Source organism: Ctenopharyngodon idella, chromosome 12, assembly GCF_019924925.1.
Source record: "Ctenopharyngodon idella isolate HZGC_01 chromosome 12, HZGC01, whole genome shotgun sequence".
Classification (NCBI taxonomy): domain Eukaryota; kingdom Metazoa; phylum Chordata; class Actinopteri; order Cypriniformes; family Xenocyprididae; genus Ctenopharyngodon; species Ctenopharyngodon idella.
In genome coordinates, this window is record NC_067231.1 from 7,187,049 (window position 1) to 7,210,752 (window position 23,704).

At 35.5% G+C, this 23,704-nt stretch overlaps 2 protein-coding genes across 2 annotated transcripts; both read right to left on the reverse strand.

Moving 5' to 3' along the window:
• Positions 1-230: 230 nt before the first annotated feature.
• Positions 231-6,613, reverse strand: psmc5 (proteasome 26S subunit, ATPase 5). Its single transcript, XM_051914085.1, has 12 exons — positions 6,492-6,613; positions 5,882-5,953; positions 5,563-5,632; positions 5,334-5,431; positions 5,192-5,248; positions 4,407-4,637; positions 4,156-4,282; positions 2,016-2,206; positions 982-1,080; positions 712-822; positions 482-568; positions 231-375 (listed from the first exon to the last, which is right to left on the reverse strand). Exons 1-12 carry the CDS (start codon positions 6,522-6,524, stop codon positions 322-324), a joined length of 1,230 nt encoding a protein of 409 aa, XP_051770045.1. The 5' UTR covers positions 6,525-6,613; the 3' UTR covers positions 231-321.
• Positions 6,614-7,073: 460 nt separating this feature from the next.
• Positions 7,074-23,516, reverse strand: smarcd2 (SWI/SNF related, matrix associated, actin dependent regulator of chromatin, subfamily d, member 2). Its single transcript, XM_051914084.1, has 13 exons — positions 23,087-23,516; positions 21,871-22,067; positions 16,773-16,815; positions 16,562-16,684; positions 16,025-16,144; positions 15,294-15,389; positions 14,904-15,005; positions 12,998-13,159; positions 11,985-12,082; positions 11,438-11,573; positions 9,027-9,149; positions 8,832-8,933; positions 7,074-8,750 (listed from the first exon to the last, which is right to left on the reverse strand). Exons 1-13 carry the CDS (start codon positions 23,252-23,254, stop codon positions 8,697-8,699), a joined length of 1,524 nt encoding a protein of 507 aa, XP_051770044.1. The 5' UTR covers positions 23,255-23,516; the 3' UTR covers positions 7,074-8,696.
• Positions 23,517-23,704: the final 188 nt, after the last annotated feature.

A 23,704-nucleotide genomic window follows, 5' to 3' on the forward strand; every position in this document is an offset into this window, starting at 1 on the left:
TTTTTTTTTTTTAATTTGGTGGCGGAAACAAACTTCCATACAACTATGAGATATAAACTCACGTTTGCAAAAAAAGTGAGATAAAACTTCGCAATTACGTTTTTTATTGTTTATTCTGTAGTGGAAACAAGCTGCCATAGAGGTGTGTGGGATAATCAACTTTTGGCATTGTAAGTGCATTTCTATCAACTTTTTTTCTTCTACAAAGTGGAAAGACAAAACAATCGTGCTAAGTGAGAAACAATTTATTTTTCAATACATTTGGGTGATGACAAAGCAACTTAAAGACACAAAAAAACTGCAGATTATAGAGTCAAATGTTTACTTCCAGAGTTTCTTGATGGACATGTTTTTCTCACTGTCTTTCTGCATCACCTGTGAAAATATAGTAAATTATAAATTAAAGATATCCATGAGGATTAGCAGGTTAAAATATTATTTGTACTAAAAGCACAAATTGAAAAAAACATGTTTTCAGTACCTTTGCAACTGCCATTTCAAAATCCTCTTGGGTAACGTGGACTCTCCTCTCTCTCAGGGCGTACATCCCTGCCTCTGTGCAGACACCCTGTCAGACAAGCACAAATAAAAACAGCTTACATTGATGCTGATTTCAGCACTGCTTCTCCTGAATAAGTGCCGCATAGATGGTCATAAATTACTGGAAATGATCGCAGCACTGCATGATGCAGGTTAAACCTGTGACCTTACCTTGACCTCAGCACCAGACGCTCCTGGCATCAGCTCGGCAATCTTGCGCAGGTTAATACCACGCGTCAGGTTCATTTTACGAGAGTGGATCTTCAAAATGTCCAAACGGGCCTGCAGAGAACAACATAACACTTATGAGGATACTGCTAGTATTTATGCCTTCAATATTAGAGAGTCATACAAATACAGGAATGTCAGAAGAATCAGTATTTCATTATCAAGATGATACAGAAAATTAAAAAATATATATATATAACGATCTCAGCTTACCTCTTCATTGGGAGGAGGAAATTCAATCTTCCTATCAATGCGGCCTGGTCGAAGAAGTGCAGAGTCTAGAATGTCAATACGGTTTGTTGCCATGATAACCTGAAGGGAACAAGAAAATATTCAGTAAACTCAGACATTACTTATAGAAAAATCATAAAATTCCAGCTGGAGCCAAGCATAACAATGGCATAAATGTAAGCAAGTAGTTTTGTGTGGTCACAGCACCCCCGGTGGTGATGACTGGAAAGTCAGCTAAATGAGTAGGTGGTGCTGCAAACAAATGTATGCAGTAAAAAAAAAAATAAATAAAGAAAGAAGGAAAACCACTCCACCCCCCAACATTATTATTATTATTATTATTATCATTATTATTAGTTTTAGTCTTATTTAGACTAGTTTTATCAAAGTGACTCTCAGAGCAGCTCTGGAGATGAAGGTCATGTGTTTATGCATTCATATAGTGAGACAGCAGATGCTGAAAACAGCAGGAGTGTCACACATGCTTGAGTATGTGTAGTGGATGAAACTGCGCCACTCATTCACACAGACACACACGCAACAAGCAGATTTCATATTTAAATAGCAGTCTTTTTGCACTTTAATATTCACAGACACTAGAGCCCTACACATATGTACAGCCCTACTTTTGATTTATTCATCTAAATGGGACAAATTCTGTGACATTCCATACTGTAAATTCCATTTTTCCACATCGTGGAAATCATAGATCCCTATTCAAGATGTATGGTAAATCTTGGAATATTAATAATAGTAGTATTCTAATTTGTTGCGGTCACACAGGACCTGGTTTGTACTATGGAAGTCAATGGGTGTCATCAACTGTCTGGTTAAATACCTTCTTTTTTGTGTTCAACAGAAGAAAAAAACTCATACAGGTTTGGAACAACTTGAGGGTGAGTAAGTAATGACAATTTATTTTTGGGTGAACTATCCCTTTTAAACCTTTCTCTCTGCAAAGAACCAGAGCTCTGATGTTAGGATCAGCACACAGGTTACAGATATTTGCTTCTCACCTTGATGTTCTTGGTGGCCTCGAATCCATCCAGCTGGTTGAGGAGCTCCAGCATAGTTCTCTGCACCTCACTGTCTCCTCCTGATCCACCCTCCAGCCGAGAGGAGCCGATGGAGTCGATCTCATCCATGAAGATGATGGAGGGCGCATGCTCCCTGGCCATGACGAACAGCTCACGCACCATACGAGCTCCTGGAATTAACACAGAGAACATGTTGAGCCAAATTAGGACAACGAATCCAGCTTGAGAAATCAGATTTTTTTTTTGTTTAATTTTCCAATTTCAGAGCTATTGGATAGCTTCAGAAAACTTGGAATACAGCAGATTTGTCATTTAAACTGTTCTGATACAAGAGCATTCTTTTAACAGAAGAAATTCATACAGGGATCTATAGCACGAGCACTTCACTCACATTTAAGGGTGAGTAAATTATGGGATAATTTTCATTTTTGGGTTAACTATGTCTTTTAATATACTTTAAAGCACAAATATTTAAAAAAACAACAACTTTGTATTCTAATAAATTAAATAATTTTAATTAGGGATGTGCAACAGCGATCGAGTACTCGACCGTGACAGCGACGAACGATCATGTAAACAATGATCGAAATGTTTTTTTTTTCTTTTTCTCCTGATTGGTTATAGCAGCACTTTGGGCGGCACCCTGAGCTCTGATTGTTAAGCTTGCCACAGCATGCGTCAAAAGACGTGAGAGAGAATGTCTGGCTTCACTTTGACAAGATAAATGAAAATACAGTTCAATGCAAGCTGTGCAGCGCCAAGTTTTTATCTTGTGCTGAAAATATCCTTTAAATTCTATTCATAATTAAACAATAATCATCAGTGATTTTCAAACTGTAAAATAACATTTTGGTTGATCAGAAAGTGCAAATTGAATCCAAAATATTTCTGAAATATTAGAATAAATAAAAAAAAATTACAATAGTGACACCAATGTAGCCTAACAGATTGTGAATTTGTGCTTTCGTTTCGTTGGCTTTCGTTTTAAAGCGCAATCGGAGTTACACTTTCGGTCAAGCTCACGTTTGCATTCGCAAACTTTTTGCAGATGAAAGTTGTAATAGCTACATCTGATTAATTTAATATAGGATGTGTTGGGATATCAACATTTATTAACATGCTGAATGCGCTGCATATCAATGTTTAGTTTCATGCTCAAATGCAATGCCCGATATTGAGTTATTGATATTGAGTTATTTGAGACGGTCATATTCGTTTTAGATGTTTCTTTAAAAAATAAAAAATAAATATACTGATGTAATAATAATGCAGCAGTGCTTTTTTCGTCATATTTGGTCAATGGCATAATTCGTATAATTTGTATGGCTTCGAAAACGTGCAGGCGATTTATGGAATCACTTAATAATGTAGATGAAAATATAGCACAAATCTGCCATAAACATAGCATTATAATGAGAACTTTATAGAAAAATATAGTAAATTCTGTCCTTGCCCGTGTTTCATCACGCTGTCATGAAAGCGCATCACAGCGGGAGCTCTCTCTCTCTCGCTATAACGTGTAACTTAAAGTTCACTGGCATTTGCATCCTTTTGTGCAGATACAAGTTGTAATGTTACGTCTATGTTATATGATTAATATCATAGGATGCGTCATAGAACGGGCTTCAGTTTACTGGCATAAAGTCACTCTTCACCTCAGGCAGCTATTCCTTTTAGATGCTCCTTTATTAATAACATTGCTGCATCATAATCATAATCTAAGAGTGTTCTAATCACGTGTTCATGTTTTCATTGACAGGCTTTCATGTCATATTTTTATTTTCATAACAGTCTTCAGATATTTTCATTATCTCCATGACGGCCATGCCCCACCCCCCCGAGTACTCGATTACTTGTTTTATCCATGATCGAAATGAAAAATTGCCAAAAATGCCCATCCCTAATTTTAATTTAAATCATTTAAATGTCACCTTGTATACCTTTAAGGAAAAACACATTATTTGATCAATTTTTGTTGCATCCTTTAAAATTTTTTAATGAGCTCCTAAATTTTTTTCAACTTAGGAGCACATGTGCTTCTTGGGGAAAAAAACCAAACAAACAAAAAAGCACATCAAGCTTTGTAATATGAATTTGATTTGTCTGAAAGCCCACCAACCTTCTCCTATGAATTTCTGTACCAGCTCTGATCCAGACACCCTGATGAAGGTGCAGTCGGTGTGGTGGGCCACGGCTCTGGCTAACAGGGTCTTTCCTGTTCCAGGAGGTCCATAAAGCAGCACACCCTGCAGACCAACACACATTTTAAAATATGAAGCAGGTAGGGTAGCCCAAACGACCTACTATTGAGAAGATAGCATTGTTTACAGCATGATTGACCTGATAAGTATGAGCCATGCTATCACTTGCCTTAGGTTGTGCAATTCCTAGAGCCTCAAACAATTCTGGGTGCTTGACTGGAAGCTCAATCACTTCCTTGATTTCTTTAATTTGTTTGTCCAGCCCTCCTATCATCTCGTATGTTGAATCTGGCACTTTTTCCACCATCATCAGTGAGACGAGTGGGTCCACTTTGTTTGGCAGGATTTTGTGAAGCGTGTAACTGTCATTACGAAGTGCTACACGGCAATTTGGAGTTACCTAGTGGAAATAAGAATTTAGTTCACTACCAATGTTAATAAAAAACAAGCTACAATATGAGTAAAAGTATTTTTATATATATATATATATATATAACAGGTATTTTTGGTTTTATGACCCCTATATTCCAGATCACTTAAAAAAGTAGTAGTACACCTCAACCTGAGGTATCGTTCATGACTGTAAAACCAAGGGCTGCACGATTAATTGCAATTTCATCGCCATCTCAATTTCTGCTTCTTACATTAAGCAAAAATAACCGCCACTGTTTAGTTCCCTCTGAAAACATTTTTTTCCCTCCATTTGACATTTACATGATCTTGCATTGGTAACAAGCCTCCACAAGCTTTCTTGCTTTGGGTTGCCAGATGTCAAGAGTTAAAATCCCCCAATCAGAGCTTTTCTCTTAAACTGATAAAGTTTTTTTTTTTTTTTTTACAGAAAAATATTAAAATAATTCAGAATTTCAGATTTTGAAATGAATTTTCTTAAATGAGAAAAATCACGTTATTATCAGCTTTACCATTGTCATGCAGATTTAGTAAAACACTTACATCATTTATATCAATGTTCTTATCCACATCCACCACAAACTTTCCTTCAGGATGCACCTAAAAACAAAGCATAAACAAATGAATAAGCAGCCTCAGCACCGATCGTACTCATGAGAAAAGCAGGAAATAATGGCTGTCAAACCTTGACCAGCACTTTCTTCTTGTCCATGGCTCTCACCACCTCTCCTACATAAGACCCCTGCTCCTGCAGTAACTGAAGCTCCTCACGCAGGAGGCGCACTAAAGGAAACAGCGCAAAACACGTCCTGTCATGCCATACTGATGATATTTTTAGCATATGCTATTTGGCATATGCATCTGAACACCAAAAGATGACATTCATAAAAAAAAGTTGGTTGAAAGAGCTTTACCCTTGGCATTTAACTCGTTCCTTTGAGCCTGCAGACGTCTGAGATTTTGGCTTTTATCATTCACTGTCAACTGAGTAAAGAGACAAGCACATTTAGACACAACTTACCTTTGTGAAAAAGAAGTGCGCTTGATTGTATCGAATGTGCACAATGATGAAATTACACATAGATGTACTTAAGTGGGTCAGAAGTATGCAAAACTGCATTTAATATAAATTTAAAATAAAATAAAAATTCTCATTTAAATGTAAATAAAACTTTTTTCACAAGGGTTCTTAATACCTACAGCCAAACTACAACATTTCATGGCTATTCTCACCTGAAGCTCCTCGATTTTAGACAGGTAATACTGTCGGAGACCAGAGCCTCCTTTACTCTCCTCAATATCCATCTGCAAAAATTAACAATAATAGCAATAACTTATAACAAGGGGTTATTAATTATCAGGTAGAGTAATAGTGTCTGTTGGAGTAAAGTGATGATTCACGAGGTTCTTAAATTATACATTTAACATGTTATGATAAATATAATAAGAAATTTCTCACGTTATGATTAAAAAGTAGATTTGTGATGTCATGATCAGAGATGTGAGATTTCTTAAGTTTAATTAGAGATTTATTATTTTATTATTACACATGAAAGATTCCTATTGTTATTATCAGCAATTTTGTAAGCAATAACGAAATATTCATTATGTGTCATGCTATATCCAGTTATCCCATGTTATGATCAGTCCCAGTCAGTGACACAATGAGACAGCAAACTGTGCTTCATTCGGAGCAGACCCGTCTTAAATTCAACCATTCTCTTATATTTCTAAACACTACAGTTACAGCAGATTCAATCTATGAAATATGTGATGCTAACGAATAAATCACAGTTAAATATAGTGTTCACGTTAGAAGATTTAACACATAAATACCACTTACTTGGTCAATCCCGTCCAACGCCATCTTGAACATACAAACTTCCGTCAGTCAGCGACGTTTTTTCCGCTTTGTTTTCCTCGGGCATGATGCAGACTGAAGGATGTGATCTCTAGCGCCACCGAAAGGCTGGAGAGACACCCATTACATCTAACCGCCGTTGAGTAATGGGGAATTGGTAAACGAACAGTATGACTGTTCGAAACTCTAATTGCTGTTGATAGTGTTGTAATCCCTCCCGCTCCCACCCCCAGCCTTCACCATTGTTTGTGCAAGTTTTGCAGCCCACAGCAAAACAGTTATGTGCGTTAAAGGCAACTCTACAAGTCTGTAGGACAGTTGAGGTATTAATGGAGACCGGTATTACCAGACTAACTACTACTACTACATGCATCAACATGACTGGTGTTTGTCTAATAAACAATCTACCATCTAGTAGACAGACCTATTACTTCTGCATATTTAATCTAATGATAATATTTAATATTCCATCAATTAGGTTGATTAAAATGAAAATGTCATTTTTTTTCTGACATTGTATTTTTGATCATAACATAATTTATATTATGTTCAATCACACGTGAATTTCCTTTTATGGAAACAACTTTATTGTTTAAAATATTCCAATTTCCCAGTAAAAAAGTACAAAAGGTAAGCATTTGATTGATACAAAAATATAAAACAGAACTTAAGTTGTAAGAACTTAATTGGCATTTACACAATAAGGAAAATCAAAGATACAAGAGCTTGTTGCAATTCAGATCAGCATTAATACTGTCTGAACAATTCAGATATAAACAAAATTAAACCATCAAAAGGAACATTCAGAGTTCAGCTCTATCCACAACATCTGTGACATGCTGTCAATTATGACAAAATCGTTTCAACAACGTCCCTCAGAGATGCTTTTAAAAAGAAAGTCAGAATTTCATTTTAAGCACAAAACTGGCAACACATTTTGTTTTTCGACCACTTTATAAACTGGAAAGTCAAAAGCAATTTTCTGTGGTTATCAGCATGTCACAGATGTTGAACCTGTTATATTCCTTAATTGAAAATTCAACTTGCCGTCATCAAAACTTAACACAAACGACAACACCAATATGAATGACCACGTATTAAAACCCACTTAAACAAACTTTCCATCTGCTGTTTGGAATGTAGAATTACACACTGAACTAAACTACTTATTTAAAAAAAAAAAAAAAAAATATGGCTTTGAATACCTGAAAATAAAGAATATGCTGATGGTTCACACACCATCTTTCGCAAATTCAGTCACTGTTGTACGGACTTTACCACTTCAGCAGAAAAAAAATTCTGTAAACACTAACAAGATGAAGACAGAAAGTCTGGGATACTGAACCAAACCAGCTGGACAACCAAATGTGCTGGAGTTCTCATTGGGGTGGAAACACAAAAAGATGGCTCTTGAACGCAGTGCAGCACACATTTTCCTGAGAGACCAAATGGAAAAAATCCACAATTTTGAAAGCAGAAGAAAAACATTGCATTTTCATTACTAGTCAACCTAATTATAAGTAACTGCATCCTGACTCAAAAATTGTGCAATTAATTTGTGAAAATAGCCTTTGCGGTCAGAAAATTTAAACCTTTCAGAAACGAAATGGTAAATGTAGACTGAGTTTGGCAATTCCTAATTAATTAACTATACAGTTAACTATATTCATTCATGAACTATTAAATATAAACAAAATAGATGAACAACAAGAAGCTGTGTTGCATCTGTTACTTATAGGGGTTTTAGCCAATTAGCTACAGTATATCTTACTGTAAAATATACACACAAAAAAAAGAGAGTCCTATTTAACAGTATATAATAAAAGTAAAGATGTTTGTCAAAAAAACAAAAAAAAAAACAAAACATGAATCATGAAGAAAATAAACTGGATGGCTTATTTTCATATTACATTTTCAGAATATATAAGAGAAGATCAGAGATCGAATTGAAAGAGGAAGATACGTACTGAAGCATTCCAGTTAATGTAACAGCATTTGAAATTTGATGTGACCAAATGTGTTATAGTACAGTCTGCAAATGCTGTAACTGACAAGAAGTTTATGACAGTGCAATATACCGAACAATACCAGCACCCAAAATTTCTATATGAAGTTCCTCCATTGGCTTTATTCTCATCTGTATTTGAGCTAATTCCTTGGATGACTGAATCTGGAGTCTGAATCTTCTTAAGTGAGTCGGATTCCTAGTACCTGTTCCAATTCTTGTCTCCTCTGCTGGACCTGAAAACAAACAAACAAAAAAACTGCAGACACTATAGCATCTGATGTATTTTGTAATGGGAAGAAATACCAAGCACTCACCTTTGTAAATATATAGCGTCCAACAGCTTCTGTGACCCAGGGTGAGTGATAAAACTCAGTTCTCCTCTCCTCCTCTGGATTTCCCACAGTGTCCGTCATTAACTGCATAAACCAAGACAAAACATCAATAAATGACAGATGGAAAAAAAAAAAAAAAAAAAAAAAAGTACAAACGACCAAATGCAAGCTGTGTACCTTGAGGTCTCGGCTCTGAGACTTGAGCCAGTCCTGGATGAACTCCTGTGGGTTGTTACTGAAGCTGAGCATGAAGTCTCTCTGGGTCTTCAACTGGTTGATGGATTCAATAGTCTCATGGATCTTATGAAGAATGTAAATGTTTGGTTAAAAATAGCCTCTGTATATGCTATATATGTAACCTCATAATGAGTAGGGTTGGGTATCGTTTGAGTTTTTTGCGATACCAGTGCCAAATCGATACTTTTAAAATGTTACTGGTGCCTAAACGGTGCCTGAACCGCAAAATGACAGTGGATGACATTAAAGAACGGCCTTTTTATTAAAAAAATTAAATAAAAATTCTTTAAATTGAACAATATATGGGTGATTCTCGTGAAAACTTGGTTTTAAAAAACATGAAAATTTTAAAAATCCTTTAACAATTTTTTTTCAGACATTAGAAACAAAGTCTGGAGTATTTGTGATCATCAATTTAAAAACATTTACTTACAATTTAAGACCTTTTTGAACATAATTTCCAAAACAAGTCCTAAAAAATCTCATTACCGAAACAGAAGTTCTCTCTACCGCAACTGGCCTTAAATTGTTGCGGTAAGTGAGAATGGTGTTGCGGAGGATGAGGTACATTAGCATTTTTGCAAATCCAGAGAAGCCATGATGATTGAGCCTACTTTTTATTCAATGTACATAATTAGACATTAATGAAGTACATTTTCACAGAAAATTGTTAATTTAAAGGTTTTCTAAATGAGGAAAATTACCTGTTACGGTAATGATATCAAAATGTTGTGTACATGGTTTGACAAGAGAATTTTTAAATGTTAACTGGAGAAATATAAAAGAGAGCTGCCTACCTGGTAGCCATCTATAAGGTTCTGGCACGTGTGTTGCTTAATTCAAAATCAAGGTTTATTTAAAATTATGTGTGTAAATAGTCCTTAAAAAATGTTGCAGAGGATGAGAACAGTGATGGACACTTCATTTTTCCATTATTATTATACATTATAAAAGAATATTTTTTCTGTCATTTGAAAACATCTATTAGAACATTTATATATAATTTTTTTTTTTTTTATATTTTCATTTTTTAATGTTTCAATTACAATGTTACATACATTCAGATATACCTGAACGCAATGCGGTATGAGAATATCAACAGAAAATGCAGTAAAATACAAAAATACTTCATTCCTATGTTGAAATTACTCTTTGTTCAGTGTGGAGAACAATATTGTCTTTATTATGATGTTTTTATATACTACTAAAATGCATGTTTCATATTTAAAATCATTAGTGCCGTGGTGTTTTAATGGTTTCATGAGAATGGCCCATATAAATTAAGTAAATACAAAACACAACAAATTTACATAAATTCACAATAAAACCTAAGCCACTTAACCTAACTACAATAATTTAACACTAAATAACAGTTACAGTACTAATAACAGCAAAATAGTCAGTACTCTTGGTATGCTACAAACCAGCTTCAAATTTCAGCAATTTATTTGCATAAATATGACCATATTGACTTATTGCATGTCCTGCACAAGGTAATTTTAAAACGCATCACCTTATTATTTCCATGGTGATGCGTCATACTTCTCACGTGACATACCGGAGCCACAATAGTGCAGTATGACAGATGTATCGCTTTTATTTAGTTTTCCCTTTTTATTCAAAATATTCACAAACTTGTTAACTATGTCATGAACTATCTGATATTGCGATTCTCAAATGTGTAAGTGAATGTATTTTGTCATTTAAAACCCTTTATAATGATCACGTTAGTTGATCTATAATGCGCGATTGGGTGCCGCCAAGTTAGTTTGCACTGCAATTCATAGAATTGTATCTGTCGGATTTACATCACATAAATTCATCCACTTCTCCAGAAATTAAGTGAAAGTAAGTGACCGGTGAACTGGGAGAAGAATAGAGTAAACTATATAGTTACCTATACAATGTGTATTTGATATGAACACTTAGTGAAATTATAATCGAAAAGGATTATTATTGCCGCTTTCATAGACATCAGTGTGTATTTAACAAACTGTACATGTATTTTTTAGCTAATACTTATGTGTATTTAAATGTCTGAAACCTAAAATAAACATTATGCTGTTGAAAACACTGAATAGTTATGATGACACAATATATGACAAGCGCTGAGCGCGTCCGTCTCTGGCTCAGCGCCAAAGCGCAAAAGCACATTTGAATTTAGCAGTTGATCATGTGATGCACTAAATATTTCAATCAGCAGCTCAGGCATTTAAGTGGCACCGAAAAACTGCGTTCTGATTCGGTCCGATACATACCGGTCATATAGGTACAGGTTTCGGTACCCAACCTTAATAATGAGTTGGAAATAATTTACACAAGGTGTCATTTACGTCCTTGCACACACAAACCTTCATCTCCAGGGCAGCAATCTCCTGCTGATTGGTTGTAGATGACAGGAAGCTGGTCATCTGAGCCTTCAGAGGGTCATCCACCTCAACATCGATATCAAAGCATGCGGTCTTTTTCTGATCATTTGGATCCACACTGACAAAATCATACAGCAATAAAGCAGCATTTGGTCAAAATCAAATAACCACACTACTACTAATAACAACTGCATTCAGACAACTAGATATCTAAATACTATTAATACAATTTTCCACATTTAAGAAAATGTGGAAAGTTCTCATCAATGCTGGACATGAGTTGGCTGTTTTTCTTTCCCTCAAATTCACCCACTTAAAATAAATACAATTTTAGTTTTGCTGAGAAATTCATATGTAGGTTCAAGCTCTATTCAGAAACATTAGTGTGATCAAACTTTGGTTTGGTAGGTTAAATATTTATAAATCATATACATTTAGTATTAAAAAGAGAAAGTAAACATTTTTTTTTTTAAATGAGCTTGTAAAGTAACTACTTAGAACATTCAGAACAGAAACCATAAGCACACACCTGATGTTATGATTGATAACGATGGGATCGGGGTGCTGAAGGAGGCTGGCGAGCTTCATGGGAATATCTGAAAATCTCATCCTGGGGCAGCCAAAAATCTGCAAGATTACAGCAGTTCGGTGACACATGGCTTAGTCTATAACCAATGAGTTCTTGGTCAAGCACCTATTCCTTGGATGGCTTTGCACAAAGCATGCTATATATCTCAGATCAAGTACTAAACTAAATTCTGAAGACAACAAGAGTGGCGCTTTCCTGTACAAAGCTCCCTGCCATTATGTAGGGTGTTTCTATATGGTTGCTAAGGTCTTCTGAATGGTTGACAGGAGCATTGCAAAGTGGGCCCAAACAAGTCTCCATGATAATCTGGTCTTTACATTTGGCTTGCGTCTCTCCTTCTTTGTATACATGGGCAGTTTGAAGAGAGATCTGACATTGAGAGGAATAAGAGAAGTAACACGAGCTAATGCAGATTTGAGTGTCAACAGCATAAAAGGGGAAAGCGAAACCAAGTATTATGATTCATTGGTTTGAAGGAATTAAGATTTAGTGAAAGCATATAGACTACAAAGAAAATTGGGCCAAGAACTGAGCCCTGAGGGATACCTCTGTTGACAGGTCAGGAGCAGTGGAAAATTTCTATTTCTGGAAAAAGACAAATTGCTCTCTATCACTTAGGTAGGATGTTCCAGTAATACCAATGGCTTAGAGGCAAGTGAAAGCATGTTTTGGCAGACAGTATCAAAAGCAAAGCTTAGATACCAGGGCTTCTGCAGTTGTTCTTTTCTAATGTGTTATAGATTGAGCTTCTGTAGGCAGCTGCAGAAAACCTATTAAGTTAAGAAAAAGATTTTGATACCTTAAATCGTGATAATTCATTTATAATTAAAAAAAGATACAAATTGATAAGAGTTTTCTTAAGTGGTTTGTTGCAACCAAGCACTGGATTTTAAAGAATTGTGAGAACAGGCTAAGGGTAATTTCCTTCTAGGAGTGCTAAAAGTTTTGAGTACCTGTCTGAAGTATCGGTTGCAGTTAATGTACTCTTTCTCATGGCAGTCTTGCAGCTTGTTGTTTTTGATGTAGAGCCACAGGGCCTGCATGATACTGGCTCTGGTCTGAGTGTGGACTCCCAAAAGACGAGCTAGACGTGGATCCAGCTTATACTGCGGAGGCTAAGTCAAGTAAAAGGAGAAGTAAGATGTATACTCTGTAACAAACAAACTTATGAAATTAATAGACTGAAGTTTTATTTTCTTTTGAAGACCCCTTTAGTTTTTTGGCTTTTAGTCCATGTCTGTTAGCTTTGAGGCTATATGCTAGTGTTCTCCTAAAAGTAGACAAAACAAACTTTAAAATTGAAAAAATAAGTTAAAAATTGACATTCATTCTATCTACCCTCATGTCGTTCCAAACCAGTAAGACCTTTGTTCATCTTCGGAACACAAATTAAGATATTTTTAATGAAATCCGAGAGGTATCTGACTCCTCCTCTTAACCACCTCTTTCAAGGCCCAGAAAGGTACTAAAGACATCGTTAAAATAATCCACGTCACTACAGTGGTTCAGCCTTAATTTCTTCTCTCTGTGTCATTCTCATACATTGTTTACGTTCAGCGCTTCCGGGTTCTATGTCAGAACGCAGACTCATTATTGGCCGGCTCCTGCGTCAGCATCACACACATGCGTCGTGCTGCTCACGTGAACAGCGTCAGCCAATACTGAGCCGGCATTCTGATGTAGAACCTGGAAGCACTGAACGTAAACATCGTAGGTGAATGACACAGAAGAGAGGATATTGTTGAATAAAGTTGTTATTTTTGTTTTGTTTTTGTGCACAAAAGGTATTCTCGTCGCTTAATAAAATTTAGGTTGAACCACTGCAGTTATATAGACTATTTTAACAATGTCTTTAGTACCTTTCTGGGCCTTGTAAGTGGTGGTTAAATTGCTATGGAGGAGTCAGATACCTCTCAGATTTCATCAAAAATATCTTAATTTGTGTTCCGAAGATGAATGAAGGTCTTACGAGTGTGGAACGACATGAGGGTGAGTACTTAATGACAGAATTTTTGGGTGAACTAACCCTTTAAGGGAAAATGTACAAAAAAAAATAATGATTGCGCATCTTTCACTCATGGGCGTATCTAACCATGTCACCTGCTTCTGACTAGCAAGTGGTAGTAGCATGATTCACAACATTAAAATTCTGTTTAATGATTCTGTGATGTAAACTAAAGACAACTGGCTATAAAACATACATATGTACACCACCAGTCAAAGGTTTGGGATAATTACGTTTTTTTTATGTTTTTGAAAAGAAGTGTCTTATGTTAACCAAGGCTGCAATTATTTCATAAAAAAATACAGTGAACAGTAATACTGTATTTCTATTCTATTTGAATATATTTCAAAATGTAATTTATTCCTGTAATGCAAAGCTGAATTTTCAGCATCATTACTCCAGACTTCAGTGTCACAAGATCCTTCAGAAATCATTCTAATATGCTGATTTGCTACTTAAAACCAATTTCTTATTATTATCAATGATGAGCACAGTTTTTTGCAGCTTATTATTATTATTATTATTATTATTTTTTTGGAAGCCGTAATGTACTACCATTCAAAGGTTTGGGGTAAGTTCAATAAAAAAAATATATATATTTAGCATTAAATTGATCAAAAGTGACAGCAAAGACATATGTTACAAAAGATTTCTATTTAAAATAAATAAATTTCACAAAATGTTTGCCACAAAAATATTAAGCAGCAAAAACTGTAACTGTTTTACTGTATTTTTCATCAGATAAATTCAGCCTTGGTGAGCATAAGAGACTTCTTTCAAAAACATTAAAAGATATTCATAATTCTAACCTTCTGACCAGTAGTGTATGTGTTTGTGAGATGTGTATGTGATACCTGGTGGTCCAGCATGAGAAGGAGAGTACATTTCACATTCACATCTCCTGGTCTCTTCACCTGAAATCCATCCGTCTCCTGAGTTGTGGGCATTCTGTGCCACTAAGACACACAGAAAAAGATATGACTAGAGATGTAATGACTGGATTTACTGCAAGACAGTACATTTTGTGTTTGATGAGGTCATCATGATAATCATCAGGATATAAATAGATTTATTAATTTCATATGACATACTAACTCATATTGTTAATAAGGGTGTCATAGTATTGAAAAAAAAATCCCTAAGAATGACACACAATTTTATGCTAGTAATTATGGGTAATTATATCATGTATATATAATTATCCCCCCTCCCCCCATTATTATAATAACACTATAATGCCATACCTCCACCAGGTGGTTGTCTGGGCCATAAAGTTCTTTGTCCAATTCAATGACCAGGCTTTTAAAGAAGGATGAAAACTTTCGTTTCTGTTTCCCAGGCTAAGGACAGTTAGAAAGATAGAGAAAAACAAGTAGAGAAAAGGGGAGAGAGAACAAGATCTTTTTTCAATGCGCTCATGCCGTTGATTGATACTGCATTGTTTGGAGCTGACCGCACTGGAGGGATTTTTTTAGAAGCAGCACACACAGCTATTGCGCCAGTATGTGTTTGCGCAATGCCTTGCCTGTCCCTCCCTTGCAGTACCACACAAGTTATAACAACTGAGGCAAAAAAGTGAAGAAAAAGAATAATTTCCTCTTTTCATGTGGCAGCAGCACAGCCTTCAGCTGGCAAATATATGCTTAGACTTTTACTGACTAATTTCACAAAATGGGCCAAAGTTTCAATTCCTTTTCCTTACAAAGTCTGGGAACATGGAACAGCTTAGAGCACATCTGGTTTGAAGGAGTGAGCTGAGGACATGAGCCAGTGCAGTTAAGCTGGCCAAAAGACCAAGAGACTCAAGACTGCCAAATAAAAAGCATTAAGTATAGGGGCGACACGGTCAGCTTTATCTAGATCTGTTACTTGTCATGAAACATTGTAAATGGAATCCATTGCGTGATTGCTCAACTTTGCCTAGAGTTACACATACATGCCAACAACTGAACACATAGTGAAAATCATTACATACATCCTCCAGGAGTTTGCCTTCCACTCGAAGTTCCCAGGATGCCACCTTTTCAGCCTCCTCTCCCTCTGGCTTGCCAGGTGTATAGGTGTTAGAAATGTAGATCCTTAGTTTGCGTTTTTGCTGGATGAGTAGAAAAAAAACGCATTGAGATGATAAACAATTTGGCTAATTTCTTTATGTTGGCATAAAGAAAAAAAGTCTAGTAGTCTGTGAATACCGAAGCTAAAGCATTAAGAGTTAGTTCACCTAAAAAATGAAAATTCTGTCATCATTTACTTGCCCTGATTTCATTCCAAACCTGTATAACCATCTTTCTTCTGTGGAACACAAAAGAAGATATTTTGAGAAAGGGAAGTTAAAGTTCACTAAAACGGTTTGGTTGCCAACATTCTTTAAAATATCTTCTATTGTGTTTCACAGAAGAATGTCATACAGGTTTGGATACGACATGAGTGTGAGTAAATGTGTGAACTTCCCTTAAAATTAGTTGAACTAAGAAATCATCTCTGAATTGCTACTCCAGTCTACTACATCTACCGTGATCGGCTTTTTGATGGCCTCCTGTATCTCCATGCGTTTGCGAGCAATGGTCTGGTCCAGCTTTCTCTCAAAGGCCAGAAGGTCCATGTAAGCCTGAGACTCTGGGACCAGATCCCTGATCTGAGGAAAACCAAAATCATGAGAAACTATGTACTTTCACAAAAAAAAAACAAAAAAAACTGATTTATACTATTCTGGTTAAACTCACCCTCTGTGGGAGCACTTTGTCAGCCATCTTACGCCTCTTCACCCTGTAAATGTAGAGCAGATGTGTAAGAAACATGACTCAAAGCAAACATACGCTAAAATTTTATTTAAATTACAGTACTGGAGATCTAAAGTGTAAGCCACATAATTATTCTCAAAGAAACATAACTTTTTCCGCACAAGATTTACAGTGAAACAATCATTATGCTTAATAAAAATGTGAAAATTATGTATCTTTCCTCAAAGGTTGATTGAGCTCAAATGCCGAATTACTTAAACTTAGTAAACTTCTTATTCTATTTAAATATATTAAAAATTGAATTTATTCCTGTATTGCAAAGCTGAATTTCAGCATCATTACTCCAGGCTTCAGTGTCACATGATCCTTCAGAAATCATTCTAATATGCTGATTTGCTGCTTAAAGGGTTAGTCCACCCAAAAATGAAAATTATCCTATGATTTACTCACCCTCAAGCCATCCTAGGTGTATATGACTATCTTCTTTCAGACGAACACAATCAGAGATATATTTAAATATATCCTGGCTCTCCAAAGATTTATAATGGTAGCGAACGGGGGCATGTTTTGAAGCCCAAAATAAATGCATGCATCCATCATAAAAAAAAAAAAAAAAAAAAAAAAAAAGTCCATACGGCTCCAGAGGGTTAATAAAGGCCTTCTGAAACAAAGCGATGGGTTTTTGTAAGAAAAATATCCATATTTAAAACTTTATTAACTATAATAACTAACTTCCAGCAGACAGCCGTACGCATCGATTTGTGGTCAGGTCAGTAACCCCTGACCTGACGCATGACGCAATGATGAACATGGACAAGAGAAATGTTAGAGGATTTCAATATAAGAGAAGTTGAGCTTTAGTTTGTTGCACAGCCCTATTTGTTTGAACCACGAGAGGCATCTAAGCTTATGATACTCCTACATCCTGCGTCATACATTGCGTCAGGTGCTTACTCTTTTGGCGCAAGTCGACTTGCGCAGTATGTGTACGGTCGCCCGCCGGAAGCTAGATATTTTACATTATAAAGTTTTAAATATGGATATTTTTCTTACAAAAACTCATCACCTTGCTTCAGAAGGCCTTTATTAACCCCCTAGGGCTGTACGGATTATGTTTATGATGGATGGATGCATTTGTTTTTGGCTTCAAAACAGGCCCCATTCACTACCATTATAAATCTTTGGGATATTTTTAAATATATCTCCGATCATGTTCGTCTGAAAGAAGATATATATACACCTAGGATGGCTTGAGAGTGAGTAAATCATGGGATACTTTTCATTTTTGGGTGAACTATCCCTTTAAGAACCATTTCTTATTATTATCAATGTTGAACACAGATTTTGCTGCTTAATTTTTTTTTTTTTTTTGGTACTACCATTCAAAAGTTTGGGGTAAGTACAAAAAATTATATTTTTAATAAATACTTCTGCTAATTTAATAATGCTTTCAGCTATAAATAAGAGAGTTTCTCCAAGTTTAAATCCATTCTGCTTCAAAAAAAAAAAAAACAAAAAAAAAAAACAAGATTTTTTCCCACTTTTTTTTTCATTTCCAACAATTCCATTTGGGCCTGCTTATAACACAAACTAGATACAAGAAGAAACAGATTTATAAAGAGTTTGTTACTCATTTTGTTAAAATAAACGTGTAGCAACGCATGAAGCACCACTCACACAGAAGTCATGTGGCTAATTCGCGAGACCACCTTGAACATGAGTGAAATCCAATGGTGGACGAAGTACACTTGAGTAAAAGTACAGATACCCTAGTAAAATATGACTCCAGTAAAAGTACTTCTTTTCAATTTTTCTTTTCAAAAAGTTCTAGATTTTTATTGATTTTAGTTCACCCAAAAATGAAAATAATGTCATTAATTACTCACCCTCATGTCGTTCTACACCCCTAAGAGCTTCGTTCATCTTCGGAACACAAATTAAGATATTTTTGATTAAATCTGATGGCTCAGCGAGGCCTGCATAGACAGCAATGGTACTTCCTCTCTCAAGATCCATAAAGGTACTAAAAACATATTTAAATCAGTTAATGTGAGTTCATTAGTTCTACCTTAATATTATAAAGCGATGAGAATATTTTTTGTGCGCCAAAAAAAAACAAAATAACGACTTTTTAACAATATCTAGTGGTGGCCGATTTCATAACACCGCTTCTTGAAGCTTCGGAGCTTTACGAATCAAATCAGTGGACTGGAGCGCCAAAGTCACGTGATTTCAGCAGTTTGGTGGTTTGATACGCAATCCGAATCACTGATTCGACTCAAAAGATTCATAACGCTCTGAAGCAGTGTTTTGAAATCGGCCATCACTAGATATTGTTAAAAAGTCATTTTTGTTTTTTTTTGGTGAACAAAAAATATTCTCATCGCTTTATAATATTACGATAGAACCACTGAACTCACATGAACTGATTTAAATATGTTTTTAGTACCTTTATGGATCTTGAGAGAGAAAGTACCATTGCTGTCTATGCAGGCCTCGCTGAGCCATCGGATTTAATCAAAAATATCTTAATTTGTGTTCCGAAGATGAACGAAGATCTTAGGGGTGTAGAACGACATGAGAGTGAGTAATAAATGATATTATTTTCATTTTTGGGTGAACTAACCCTTCAAGCATTAAAAAGTCAAAAGTACTGATTGATGAATTTTTTTGCTGTTGTTGCAATTTTATATGTTCCATCTTACTGCTCAAAATATGTGTGTGTGTGTGTGTGTGTGTGTGTGTGTGAATGTTATGTATGTGTTATGAATTATGAATTTTCAACGTTCTCCTGCGGCCTACAAAAGAAGATAATGTTAGAAAGCCAAGCAGTTTTGGTGACCACATTAAGACACTTGTCAAAATATCTTCTTTTATGTCCGACAAAAGAAAGAAAATCATACAGGTCTGGAATGACATGAGGATAACTAATACATTTCCATTTTCGGGTAAACTATCCCTTTAGGGTTCAAAAACATCAAAAATAACAAATACATCTGCCCCATGGTTCAGTCTTCTAGTTAATATCATGAAAAATCTATAAACCATTTTTAAGTTCACTGCTATGCTGTGCTTCTTTGGCAAAATAAAACAAATGAGTCTCTGAGTTAGAAGGACAAAGAAGCCTTTGGTTTCCAGAGACAAGCGCCTATCTGGTGGCAAATGACACTTTGGGTTCAGAACTGGACACCCACTGTTATGTAAGCCGAATCATATGCTCTTTACGCTGCTAAAGTTTTTTTTTAGAACACCATATTTGACATTACAGTAGAGCCAGACCACTTTATTGACACATTTTTAAAGTCAGCATGAAACGGAAGTTGTGATAGTCTTTTCTTCCCTATTGTGACGTATATCCAAGTAAAACTGCTTCTTGAACAAGAGAAAACAAACACTTCATCAGTAAGATCAATAATATTCTGAGTAGGCCTATCACGATAATCAATATATTGACTTATCGCACATATTTTGCCATCAGATTGCAATCAGTTGTCAGAAGATAAAAGCGGTATCTTTGTCGTAGTATCCTTTCAACATTTGAGGAGACTTCCTATGACTGGAGTCAGCGCTGTTCAATGCATTGGATCAATGAAGTGAAATATCAGCTTCAGCGTTACCCAGGTGATGAATTTATCGTCAATCGGGCTTTGTGAAGTGGCATTGTGAAGTTAAATTAACGTCATCACCTTTTTTAATTCATAAATGAATCAGTATTTTTAAGTTCATTATAAACGTTTTGTTGACGCATATTACGATATTGAGCCACTCAAAATCACCGCAAGCGAAATTCCTTTACTACGACAGCCCTAATTACTAGGGCTGGGTAAAAAAAAAAAAAAAAAAAAAATTGATTTCTCGATTTAATCTATCCTGTTTTCAGTTGATGAATGAACGGATCATCCAATAAATCGCAATAATCTTTGTACTTTGTTACTTCTGACATGAAACAAAGTCTCAGATTTCAAATGACATCCATTTTATTATGAAATTCAAAAAATAAATACCGTTTTGGCGCTGTTTAATGTGGCGTGACAGATCGCTGTAGCGCAGCTGAGTTCAAGAGAAGCGACAGCACGACACACGTGAACCAATCATCTCCTCCGCTTTAATATCAGTTACAGCGCGAAATAAACATGAATGAACATCTGAAGGTATGTTAAAAGATACAGTACAACTAACCTAAATCCATATCATGTCAAGTGTAATCGCTCAATCAGTCTTTCAATCGCGGAAAGACTTCAATAAAACAACTTGTAAACAAGGTCATGTTACGTTTACCTCAGAAAAACCATATTAAGTGACCATAAACTCGTTAGTGAGCTAGAAAAATTAACTCTAGAGAGTAGTATTCTGATAAATATATGCACAATATTACATATTCATTATAATTTGTAATGTTCTTTAATATTTAATGCATGTTTGAATGAATCAGTTATGACAGCCACGATTTAAATGTTTATATTTCAAAAAACGCATTGGAGTAGGAATATGATTATGTAATTCTAAAGTTAGCATTATAACTTTATTTATTATAAAAAAAAACATCCTTGAGTGTAATTTAAGTGTTTGTATATAAATAAGTTAATTTTAACCTTCAATATTATAGTAATGTAGTACCAACTGACTCCCATGTATAGTTTAAAGCATTATATGAGAGATTTTTTTCCTTGAGCAAATTTGCCATGTACTGTATCTGATATATATATACAAAATAATCAATATCGAAATCCAATCAAAAGCTTGTGAATAGAAATCGATTTCAAATCGTGAAAATTGTGTCAATACCCGGCCCTACTAATTACGAGGGCACACAAATTAAAAAAAACAACAATTATGTGCATAAATAAATAATTTATAATAAATACTGTAATATTCCATCAAAAAATAAAAACTAAATTTTGATTTTATGGTGACTTTAACATCATCTAAAACAAACATTACTTTGGGCTCCAAAAATAAAACCCTCCTTTGTTCATAAGGCCCATAACCCAGACCCAGAATTGTAAAGTGATATGAATGCTACTGTCGCTTCAAATGTTTTGACCATACATGCATAAACAACAATACTAAATGTACTAACCCCCTTCTCGGGCCCATTAGACCCCCAGACTGCTGCTGTTGCTGCTGAAGGAGTCTCTTCCGGGTGGGGTCCATCGCAGCTTGAGGCATCCCCGGTCGCATGGACATGCCTCCGCTATAAGACGGACCAGGTAGAGGGGAACCCATAGATCCCATGCCCCCCATTGGCATTCCTCGGCTGGGTGGCATACTTGGGCGCTGTGGGTACAATTGTAGGATTTGAGTATTACTACTTTTAACACTCACAAATAGTAGACTGTTATTACAGGTAAAGTATGCCCAACGTAAAACTTCATGTAGAACTAAAATAGATTATAAAAGCAGCTTACAGCTTACAATAACACTTCACAATACAGTTCCATTTGTTAAAATTAGTACATTAGTTAACATGAACTAACAATGAAAAATACTTCTAAAGCATTTATTAACCTTAGTTAATTTTAACATTTACTAATACACTATTAAAATCAAAAGTTGCATATATTAATATTTAATGGACCTGAGCTAACAAACTAACAATGAAATAGTATTTTTATTAACTAATGTTAATAAGTTTAATAAATACTGTAACACATTGCTCTTTAAAACCGATTTTAGTTAATTCATTAACTAACTAATGGGAACTTATTGCAAAGTGTTACCAAAAATGTAAAACTGTGGAAGTACCATAATACAGTGAGGCTTTTAAATTTCTTTAGATAAATATCATGAGATAATGAATGAATGAACACCATATTCATATACACGGAATTTGCGTAGAAAATAATAGAATACTACTATGGTACATGTTCAAACATCTTGATATTACCATATTATATATATCCAAACAAAATCGTATTACCATGGTATGTAACAAAATGTAATAGTATTACCATGGTACTTTTTTTTTTAGCGGCTGAGCCGATTGTTTGCAGGTAACTTAGTTATTCAAAGTAAAGCACGCGCGTTTTCTTCATGGTGGGACTCAAATGCGGAAGTACATGTTTGTTCTTCGTGGGCCTCAGCGCTCTTAAAGTGATTTTAAACATTTTCTATTTGTATTTTTGTAAAGAAGCATTCTTGTAGATTATTTTCTGACAATATTTAATGACATAAATGTGCTAATAAATCGTAATTGTTGCTAATGAAATGACACTTCCTCTATCAAGACAGGAGGGAAGCTATGGCGTGATGCTAAACGCTTCAGATAACAAATAAAGAGTGGTTTCTTCACTTACTTGGTGATACTGGTTCGGAGTACTGCCCATCCCTCTGTAGGGTGAATTCTGCGGCATTGCTGGCATTCTCAGTGCGCTGCTGTGACCCGGGTTCATGGGGTTCATGGGGTTCATGCTGGGGTTTATTGGGGTGCTGGGGTTGACGGGGAAACCCGATCTAGAAGCCATTTTTGATTATTTTCGCTGCTAATAACTGTTAAGAAACGAAATCAAAACCGTTACTGAGTCACTCGATAAACGTACGTTGAAGTCACGCGCAACCACATCGCGTTCAAATATCGATATATTCTTCCGTCTCTAATTGTCGATCGCTGTCCGCCGAGTGTGTCATCTCTTCCTATACGCTTGTCAAACCCCCATTTATACTAATGGTTTCCTCTCAACAACATTTAAAAGCCTGACCAATGTCTACAGTTATCAGTGTGTGTGGCTTCACAGATCTCCTCCCCCTGGGTTGCCAAATAACTTTCCCTCGTAATAATCTACCTAGGACAGGGGTTTTCGAACTTTTACATGCCTCGGACCCCCAAATGCGTTGATCACCTTGCGACACACCCCTTCCTAAAATATAAAGACATATATAATTTTTAGTGTATAAAAACCTATTTATACTTGTAA